This window comes from Phaethon lepturus, unplaced genomic scaffold, assembly GCF_000687285.1.
Source record: "Phaethon lepturus isolate BGI_N335 unplaced genomic scaffold, ASM68728v1 scaffold9379, whole genome shotgun sequence".
Classification (NCBI taxonomy): domain Eukaryota; kingdom Metazoa; phylum Chordata; class Aves; order Phaethontiformes; family Phaethontidae; genus Phaethon; species Phaethon lepturus.
This window is the reverse complement of record NW_010564124.1, coordinates 26,126-37,506: the sequence shown is the minus strand read 5'-3', so window position 1 is coordinate 37,506 and position 11,381 is coordinate 26,126. Positions and strand designations below refer to the sequence as shown.

At 33.8% G+C, this 11,381-nt stretch overlaps 1 protein-coding gene across 1 annotated transcript in view; it reads right to left on the bottom strand.

The window, feature by feature from the left end:
• Positions 1-4,636: 4,636 nt before the first annotated feature.
• The window catches only part of ZNF280D (zinc finger protein 280D), a 31,485-nt gene continuing 24,740 nt past the window's right edge, over positions 4,637-11,381 (bottom strand). The window contains exons 14-15 of the mRNA XM_010294770.1: positions 10,514-10,569; positions 4,637-5,273 (exon numbers count right to left, since the gene is read on the bottom strand). Of these exons, the coding sequence (XP_010293072.1) occupies positions 4,637-5,273; positions 10,514-10,569 (693 nt within the window). The remainder of the gene's footprint in view (positions 5,274-10,513; positions 10,570-11,381) is intronic.

Sequence of the window (11,381 nt, the reverse complement as noted above, 5' to 3'; positions counted from 1 at the left end):
GTGTGCTACAACTTTCTTTAGAAAAAGTTACCACTACATGTTACCCCATTCACCAATATTTTTTGAGAAAACATCTTTTTTGAATTAAATGCCTAACCTTGAGAATTTAGTGAACTAAAATATGAAACAAAGTTTACATACATTAAATTAATAACATAAGGGATTTGTTTAGCAATGCTACTTAAAAAAATGCTTAAAGAATGGTGAATTAGTTGCTGACAAGCTAACACTTCTTAATCATATAATTAATCTTATTTTAAATTGTCTGATACAGCCCATGCATGTAATTTGAGCATTTAATTTTTCTAATATGAAGCTAAATTTACCCCATTTTAAATGTGGATATACCTACAGCATCATTGTTATCCTTGCAGTTGTCACAAAAACCTTAGCCGCTCTAAAATAACGGTTTGAACAGTAAAACAACCTCAACAAAACCAGCACATTTTTACATCAATAAACACATTAGCTTTATAGCACCTTTCAGGCACAACAACTACATTAATCCCCCTCAAAATGAAGAGTTTCAGAGCGAAACATTTTTTTTAAGCTGGTCCAATACAGGAAACAGCAACTTAACATGGTTACTTTGGGTCAATGAAATGAGTGAATAAAAAAATTTTAATTAACTGTCTTACAGCTCAACAGTGATGCAAAACTCAAAGGAACATAGCAAAGAACTTTCTGCATAATTTTTGTAAACTAATATGAAATACCAGTCAACATACCTTCCCTTTTAACACTGAATTAATGGGGAAAAATTACTTTCAAAATTATGTATTAAAATGTAATGTTCACAGGAAATAACATGCTTAATCTAAGAACTAAGAACTGTCCTTTTGAGCTACATTAAAACTCAAGTAAAGGTTTTATTAAAAGCAAAAAAATCATTCAAGTAATCATAAAACATACTTACCATTTTTTTTATTAGATGCATATTAAGTGTACATAAAAAAAATACAGGATGCAACTAGACAAAATAAGCTCACAAGCGTCAAAAAAAAATCAAACACTACTGAAAACAAAGAGAGAACAATCAATCAGGTATAAAATTTGCCCTACACAAAAATCTCTAAGCAGTCTCTAACAAAACTCTAACAGCCTACGGCCAGTCTTTGGTGGAATATTAGTATATCTACAGCATTAAAAAACACACCCTGCTTTCTACATGCCAGCATATACATAACAATGCTTAATACCCGCAGAAAAGCTTTGAGAACTTTTATTTAAGGTTTTGCAGAATACCAAGTGTTACTTAAGATTCTTTACCCTGACCTTCAGTTTCTAATGCTTTCTGGCATTAAAGCACCACAGAATGGGATTTAACATCTATTGCCCAGAGTTCTTCTCTCTCCCCCATTTCCAAGAAAAGAAAAGTGGATATGGTTTTGTTATAAAAATTTTCTTGTTTAAAATACATCACCCAATACTTAGAACTCAGTACATGCTATGATTTGATCTGATTTTTTCCTGAGTTTACTCATCCATTCCGTTAAAGAAAAAGTGAACCACGGGTATGCTGAAGTTTCTTTCCCAAATTACACAAGGCAAACTGAGATGGAAGTTGGGTGCAATTGAGGAAGCTCCAAGTGACTGAACACTCACTGACCATAAGCTAATAATGACAACAGTTTTCCATTAAATGCAAATAATGAAGATAGCATATGCATGGCATGTGATTTCCTTAAAAATGTTACACAAAGAATCTGAAATTATTATTGAAATAAATATGGTAAATCTCTTGAGATGAGGGCAAATGGTGATTCTAGTATGGATAACAAGAATTAACTTCAAGTTACTATTTTTTGGTATGGTAATGAATACTTGAGGTAACAGAGTAAGGAGGTACTGACAGCTGGATGGAAAAAACTTAAATTATTCAGAAAAACAAAAAAAACGGAATTATGTGCAATTACATCCAAATAACTGAAAATGCATTCAATATAACTTGATCTTCTGGAGTGACTTCAGCCAAAAGTACCAATTTAAATTATCTCTAGGAAGCCTCCCAAGTAACACGATAGAGATTAATCTTCATAATTATGCCATCTCCTACAGTGTTTAGTCAACAAATTAATTACTTCATACAGGAAAAACTGTAGTGAATTTTATTTTTTCTCCTTCACAAAAATAACACGCCACTGTTTTCATGATATACCTTACTTGCCTATTTGAAGCTATCTGATGGTCTTGCTAGGACAATCTAGTTCTCTCATCTCCTCCTTTGGAAGGGCTACTAAATATTCCCATGCATTGTACTTAACATTACCTTCTGTATAAGCATCCTCGACATTGTTTCAAACAAACAATGCTTTACATATTACGTATCTGATAATAAATATGTCTGCCAAATATGCAGATTTTTCAATCCAAGTTTTGTCTTCCAACCTTTCTCAATAGTGTGTGGCCAAAGTCTTCCAAATTCTTAGTATTAAAATACTAAATGTTTTAAAAATGTAATTGCATAATAAAAGACAACTGTGAGAAATTTACAAGCAAGTATCATAAAACTGGTTCCAGCTGAACTTAGTATTTTCCAACACCAAATATCAGAGCATCATTCAAAATACATAATTTACATGGAAGATCATAAATCAGATTAAAAATACTATAGATTTCTCTGGGTTTAAATGCAGATGCATTCAGGAACTGCTTCAGTAATATACACATCAAGTTCCATAGCAGATTAAGTCTTTTAAAAACTGTCCTTATTGTGATGCTGTATTTTATAATCTTCCATGTGTACATGCATGAAGACATCAGACCGGTTAATCATACCTCGAGTTAACAATTTCCCTAACATGTTTAAAGAAAAAAAGAATACTGCAACTTAATGGTCTTATCTTTTTTGTGTGTCTTGTTATTTGAAATTCTGAAAATGGTAGATCTTGAAGAGCTGTGACTATGTAAACTGTTCCACTTTTCAAGTGTCTTCTAAACCTGCATGGATGAAAATTAAGATTCATCTTAATTCAATTCAAAACTTAAGTCATATAACCCTTTAGAGTTTGAAGCAATTTTTGAGATGTTGATATTGACACGGTTTATTTAGAGGCTCCAACAATAAGCTGGATGGTCTCTAAATTTTAATACTGTTGCTGATTAGATTCATTTAGCAGCCGAGCCCAGTTAACCTGGGACGACAGAGGAGGCTTCAGATGCATGCGATGGCCCAGAAAAACATCTCTCTCTAATCTGGGAAAGTTAGCACATCTTAACACAATACACAGCTACAAAAATATGTTTATGCATAGGCACTTGCTCATTTAATTCTAAAAAAACCACCAACACCAAAAAGCCCACCCAACCAAACAAAAAGCCCCACATAAGTCTAAAATTCAATTTTAAAATGAAATAGCTTTGGGGAACAGTCACTAAATCTTTTAAAAACGTGTGGGAAGACTATGGCTAAAGTTTCAAGCTGAGCATAAAATTATGCACAAAGACAAAATTTTGTTGCAAATATTTACTCAAAAAGTAATAATTTACAGCAGTGCTTTAACAGCTGTTCAAAACATTTAACATTCATTCGAAACAAAACTGTAAGTCAAAAGCACATTCTGAATGTTTCAAATGGAGCAATGAAGTCATAAGAGCAAGCTACCATTAATCATAGGCATTCCTACATCTAGCTGCTAACTAGAAGACAAAAAAACCAGCAGCCATCTTTCTGTATACAATTTAGACTACAAAAAGTCCTGAAATTGAACTGTACATTCTACTTTATATGCCCTTTTGTCCTTTTTGTAACAGTTCGCCAGTAGCAGCTGCAAAATGGCAGAATGCATGCCAGTTGGTGTTTCCAGTTTGGGGTTTTCCTTCTTTTTGCTTAAAACAATTTTTACATTAAACCGTACTTTGGTGTGACTTACAGACCATTCCTATGGGTCTACGGCTAAGAATAATTAAAACAATGGTAAAAGCCTAAACAGCTACAGTACTTTCAGCAGTATGTTCTACTTTATACAATTAATGTTCGGTATTTCTGCACAGCCTGCACACTGAAAACCCCACAAATATATATTTTTATTGTAATAATTCCACTTTCACTGAAAGTTTATTAGGGTAAGCTTACAGCCTGGCAGGATTACACCTGTACAGAGGTGCATAGATTTATCTAATTCTGTTTACATGCTTTTACAGACAGGAATGTGACACCAAGTCCAAAGGGCTGTGTTTACCCAAATTATCAGCAGACCAATAACCATCATTACAAGCGTGCTCCATTTCAGCATCAGAATTGAATTCACACTGAATTCCACTGTTTAATGATATTCACACTGAAGGATTTAAAAAAATATTTTCTTGGCAAACAAATCACCTTGTCTCAGGCTAGTTAACTATAAAAATTAGAATTTATTCCTCCTTTCAAATGGCAATGCAGTAAGATATATCACATCCAAGAAACAGGAAGATATATTCGAAAGTGTGACCTCTTGTAAATTCAGTTAATTCTGTTGTACATACACATACATGCTATCTTCATATGCAAAACTTTCCTTTAGTGTCTCTTTCTCTCCTCCCTCCCCTCCCCCCTTTTTTATTTTTAATAATTCGCATCAATGAGCACACTCATCAGGAATGGTATATGGCATTCTTACCATTGTTTGTAACAAACAATAAAACTAACATAATTTCAGCTTGCTTCATTTTCACCTGTCTTGTTTACAGTTGTTTCCATTCTGTTGGGACTGCTTTCTTTAGAAGTCTGATCTGTTTGTTCAGAGAGTTGTCCAACTTTCTTTGACGAAGGTGCAACATTACCTTTTTGAAGAATTTCAGTAGCTTCATGCTCTAGTACCTCTGATGGAGTCAAAGGCTCCAAATGAATACTGCCTTGTTCACTAATGTCTGAACTAACGGATTCAGGTTCATCTCTTTTTCTCAAGAACTGCTCAAAACTAACATCTTCACCCAATGTTAGTTTTAAGTCCCTTGCGTTCATTGCTGAAAGTGTAGTTTCATCCAAGCTATGTACTTTAGTCTGCTCATTCAAGATAACATTATCTGAACTTTGGCAGGTTTTCAACTCACTTTCATCATGAATACATTTTTGTTTCTCATCTACTAATTGTTTGTTATTATCTGAATCACAACATGCTCCTTTCTCATGCAAAGAATTCTCTGCGCTGTTGTCAGGGAGTTCCAAACTGGGAACATTTCCTATATTTGATAATGATGAGTTTTCTTCATTCTTTTCAATTGATGCAACTTTTTTAGTTTGACTTCTATTGATTTCTTTTTTTTCGTCTGAAGAGTCATGCTCTTGTTTGCTGAAAAAAACAAAGTAAGTTATTTTCATAATGAAGGAAATAAAGGAACATAGCTGTACTCTGAAGTGACACTCAGAAAGTGATATTGTAGATTTTCTATTAGGTATTTCTCACAGATTTTCATAGCAACATTTACTGAATTTAACAGCTGCATTTTTCTTACCTATTTAAAAACTCAGCTTTGTATTTAGCAGTCAATTAGTACTCTTTAGTTCTTGCATTTCATCTCCAGACAGGAAGGTTAAGTTGTCCCCTTTGTGTGACACATGGAATTTTCCAAAATACAATGTTATGTTCCTCTACCTGCACAGCCTCTTCGACACAACTACTTGGAAACTTTTTCTGATGATGTGCAAGAAAAAGAAGCCAGTTTGTACCTTTATACTGCCAGATTGACTCTGCAATACTAATGAGAGTAAAGCAAGGAAAAAAGCTAACAGTTGGAAATCTAAATTTACCTAAATCTAAAATTTAGTTGAGCAACTACAAATTTGGATTCACTGAAAAAGTGAAATCTGTGAAGTATCATTTTCAGTCACTAAATTTCAGAGTAAAACTGCGTATTTATAAGGGAAATACAGATCAGTACTGAATTATGCAAGTAAAAATGAGAATCCTACTGTATAATAAGACACAGCATATGAACTTTGGAGACAAATTGTTTAAACCTTGTATTATTTCCATAAAGCCACATGCATGCAGCACTTTAGGGTGACCAGGAAAAACAACAATCTGAATGCTCCGAAGAAAGTCTGGACTGTATACTTCAAATAACATCTGTAACCACAGAAATACAAAATAGTCCAGTCACACTGCCATATGCAATTTGCTCATATGTTCATATTTCAACAATCAAAATCCTAAATATTCGTTTCTAATATTTATCTTCATTTCCTATAGGAACACCAGCTTCTCCTATCCATTCAATGATGGAGCTTACTTTTTGCTGTAAAGATTTAAATTTCGTAAAAGTTTAATGTAATTTCTAACACATTAAAAATTTTTCAGAATAAGCAGTAGCTCAAATTACCTAAAATGATGATGACGACAGACAAAATAAAGGAGGAGGGTAAGATGGAAGAACAACTGTCGGTCAGATTTCAGATGTAAATTCTATATAGGAAGTGAAATTAGGAGCAAGTTTCCCAAACTAGCTTTTAAAATATAAAACTTAAACTGAAAATAGTCTCTGAACAGTGACAGTCAGACAAAAAGATGTGAGACATACAGTATTACCAAATATCTCATTAATGAAAATGCATTGGTACTTTATTTCTTCAAATGGTTTGAAATATTTTTTGGCTAAAACCACTTTCAACATTACCTAAGCAACAGCCAAGTTCCAGGATCCTTAAAAGGAATAACCAATTTCCTACTATGTTTTTAAGATATATTTTCAAGCTGAAAGTCTAGATATGTTGTTCTATTGATCCAGGAGTTTAAAACAATTCATGTGATACACCTATACGCTAAATGATATTGAGTTCTACAGAAAATGGTTAATCTGGAAGAGGTGGTACATACTACAAAAATTCAGAAATCTGTTTTCAAGTTTTACTCCACTTAAATAAACTAATCCAAGAATACTCCATTTCCTACTTCGACTTTAAGTCACAGGAATATTTTGAGTAGGGATAAGAGACTGCTGAGATATCCCCGAGTGGTGAAATCTTGCCAGTCAACTGAGGTAATCGTAAGAACCTTTTCATTCCGTTACTGATTTTTCCTTCATAATAAGGAATTAACTCAAGAGACAGGCCAACCTCTTTACCAAATTACAACCTGTATTTGCTACTTGTGTCAAACAAAGTTTTTTCAATTTATTGGACTATCTAAACCAGTACATGACATTCTCGAATATACAAACAAATTTTCTATCCAAGTTCTCCTCTCTCATCTTCTAGAAAAAAGGGGGAAAAGGCTAATATTTGAGGGAAGACTCAAGACTAAGTTCCAGCACAAAACCCAACACTCAGAATCCACTCAGAATCCCATCAGCTGTGGCTGACATAACCGGTCTTGCTGTAACTGTTCCTAATTGCCTCATGTATTCCAGAGAAACCTTTAAGCTATACAGAGCTGTCTAAATGCTAGTAAATATTTAGAATTCTTTTAATATGAAAATCCTGTCAACTTTTTATGAAACAGTGTACATACATGACCTTTAGCTACTACTTTTCAACAAGCAGCTTGAGGGTGAGATGTAGTTGCACAGTTAACAAGTATTATTCTTTATGTGGAAAGTTTTGATCACAGATATGAAAAAAAAAAGGTTTAAATAAAGGGATGACTAATGCATGCCTCATTAGCGCACACACAGAGCAGTGTTTCCACACTGGAAATCCTATAGGGATTACATATATCTACCCACACAAGATTCACACGGAGAAACTCTTCAAAAGACAAACCTGCCCTTAAAATACAAAAGGAATCCATCACAACCTCTGTCACCTTCTAGCAATCAAAATCTCAGCTTCATCCAAACCCAGCCTCTCATTCTCACTCATTTTTGGCAAAATAGAGGAAGGGAGGAAGAAGTGGGGAGGAAGAAGACAAAAATCTCTAGATATTCATTTCTCATGCAGAAATGCGCTGACTCTTGTCAGCATACCTTCCTGTGAGTCATTTATACCAATAAAACAGAGTACAAAACCAAAATCGAAAAAGTTTTTGTTTTTGTGATGGTGATTGTGCAATTATCCACAAAGAACGGTGTTCTTTTAGATTCCTAAGCACAACTGTAAGTTCATTCAGATAGAACAGCTCTCCAATGAAATAATTTACCTCCGCTGAGAACTGCAGATGGGTAAACAAAACCTAGCAATTGTGACGCACTAAAATCCCGCAATGAAAAGAAAAATCATATAAGATTCCAGGAAATCCTTCTGTTACTAAGTCCGTAGCTGAAAAAGAATAGCCTTCCATCCAATATTAGGAATGAAACGTAGTCTTACTACTCTATGTGCAAACAATACTGGTTACAGTGTAAAATAAAAATCCAGACATCAGAAACACTGGAAAATGCAAGAATGATAACAACTGTATTATATCAAAAGGAAGATTTCAGTTAACAATGTAAAAATCTGACTTTTGTTTAATGAAAGCAATGAACCCATTTTCCAATTCATGATACAAGCCATGGCTGGATTATCAAATACAGGCCATGCTAATGAACTAGCTGCCAGGTCAGGTTTTAGAATAAGACTACTTTAAGGGAGTAGCAGTAAGACATAATTTTGAATCCAGGAGATGAGTCTACCAAGTGCAAACATCCCAAGCTACAGAAGCCTACAAATTAAAGGGATTTTTTCTCTTTTTCTCATTGTATAGAAAATGTAAGATTTGGTACCAAGTAAGGCTGAGAGAAGCTAGGCTCTGAATGTTTGTTGTTTTAAAATTCTACCATCTCAATTTTTTTTGCTGCTCTTTGCCATACATACTTAACTTTAGAGTATTATATTGTTTTATATTGGTATTTTACGTTAAGATTTTAAAAATAACTCAGGGAAAAACTCAGCAAGAAAGAAAAATTCATACAGCTTCAGAACAGAACTATAAAGAAGTGACATTTACACATCTGCATACAGAGTAGTTGCAAAGTATGTGCAAACACACTTTCAGTCTGTGGAAAAGTACTTCCAGGTAACAAAACCTGAATTACAGCTGCATTTACATTAACAGTTTGGTGTGAAACACCACCATGGTTTTGAGGCACATTCCTTGATTGTTCGCACATACTGGTTTGGTTTACAGAGCAGCCCTGGTGTATGCAAACTAGATTCCTTTTTGAGGAAAAGGAACTGGAAGCTGTGATCCCCAAGTGCTGCAACTCCTAAAGGAGCTGCGTCCTCAGGAGTCCAAACCAACAATGGATGTTCCACACAGCTCTGAATGTCTGCACAGTATGGGCATTCTGCCCAGGGAACACAAATCTGGCCTAAAACAACACCTCCGAACCACAGCGCAGAGAAGATGCGGGATTCTTAAGAGTCGTCTGCTTTCATCTACTGATGATGCAGCAGTAATAACTTGCTAATATCAATGTTATTACCTTGGCTTCATAACAGCAAAAAATGTTTGAGGACTGAGAATCTCTAGTGCTAGAGCTACAATACTCCAGATGTCTGTCTTAAAGCCCATAAAGTAGTATCAAACAAAGTTTTAACAGAAAACACAGAACAGATTTATATATTGAAATTATTTTTGTCTACTTAAACACAAGGTTAGGAGATAGTAGTACATCACATTCAATTATAATTACAGTGACTGTTCATTAATCCGTAGCTTAGACACAGTTAGCTTCTAATACCTGAACCACTTAGTCTCAATTCTTAAGCAAACATTTTAAGTAATATTTCAAATTATTTGGCCTACACTGCATATGACTAGAATAAAGACAGACAAAGCAGAACCTTTTCTAAGAAGAAAAGTAACCTACAGAGAGACTCTGAACGCAGTTTGGGTTTTTTTTTTTTAGGGTTATTGATAAATAGCCCTTAAAAAGGTATTTATAAATACCTATGTAACAAATAACTACAATTATGTTTTGACTAAGTTTTTAAAGATCAAATTTGCACCAACAATTGTGAAAGATCACTAACCAGAAAAAGAGATTTCAGGCTGTGGGATCTGCAGTAATAATTCAGATGAGTTATATGAAGTACAAGTCTGCCCACAGTATGTGTCAAAAAAATGTATAAGATTTCAATTATTTCCCCAGACTGACATAAAAAATTCCACAATTTGGCATATTTTTTTAAGTGTAGAGCTATATTTGTTAGTTACCCTACAATTTCACATATTTGCTCTGCTAAGAATTTGGTTGAGTATGCTTCCCAACACTGACATAGGTTTTTAAAAACCTAAGTGAATATCCAAGAATTAACATTTTACACTGTATTTTAAAATTGTTTCCCAATCGCCCCAGTAATGCTGTTAACTCATATGCAATGTTATAAAATTGCTTCTTTTAACAATCGCGTATTTGATTTAATATCTTATGAATCTTGACTAATTTGCAATTTAAGCAGTACTAAAAATGTGTTTTGACACATGGGAACCTAAATCCTACATGCCTTGTTGAGCAAGTACATTACAACCGCCATTCAAAGTTTTCTATCATAGAAAATACACATTATGAAAATACTAATTAAATACTTTTGCCCAATTACCTGAGAAAAAACACAGCATGTGTTATTTTATGTACCTGATGTCAAGATGCAGCTCATCATTGTATTTACCTTTCAAAAGCTGATGTTTCTGTTTTTCCTTCAGATATACTAAGTCTTGAAATTTTCTGTAATAATTAATGATATTTCTTTTATTTTATATTCATAAGCAACTGATTACAATATAAAGTTGTAGAAATAATTTCACACTGACATTCCCATATATCTGCTATGGAGCAGAAATTGAGCATGGATCTTAGAACAGATGTTTGCAAATAGTGTCCCTAGTTAAAAAAACCCAAAAAACCCCCAAAACCAGAAACAAAGAAGAACTTCAAAGCAACCCCCGTAGCTTTTTTCATATATGTAGTTTCAATTATGCCTTATCGAATAAGATGCAAACTCTGGACAGCTTTTTATTCGGAGAGGAAAAAATCTGAACTAAACTTGTGGTTTGCTCACAAAAAAAAGGCAAAAAAAGCAGAGGAGAAGTAAGACAAAGTTGAAGCGAGTATATTTTTTAAGCATTACACAGTGTTTTAGTCCTCCAGATGCTGTTACATTAAGTATAAGTATAAGGAAGATACTTAAAATACTTGTCACTTTTGAGTCTCTATTAAAACTTACCTAATGAAATAACTTTTTCCACTCTAAACAACATGAACAAAAGCAATTCCCTCCTACCTCCATTTTTAAAACAGTGGAAAAGGAAGTGACTGAAAACTGTCCATTGGAAACAGCCACATCAGTCTTCTAAAAGCATCTCCTAGGCTATGCCTCTTGCCCATATTATTTTATTTTCATTTAGGAAATTTTAAGTGCCTAAGTGACAAAATTAAGAAACTAAACTTTTTTTCTGAGTAGAAGTTAATTTCAATTTTAAAAAAGAAAAGGTCACTGTAGATAAAAACGAACATTTTAAATTATTATTTATACCACA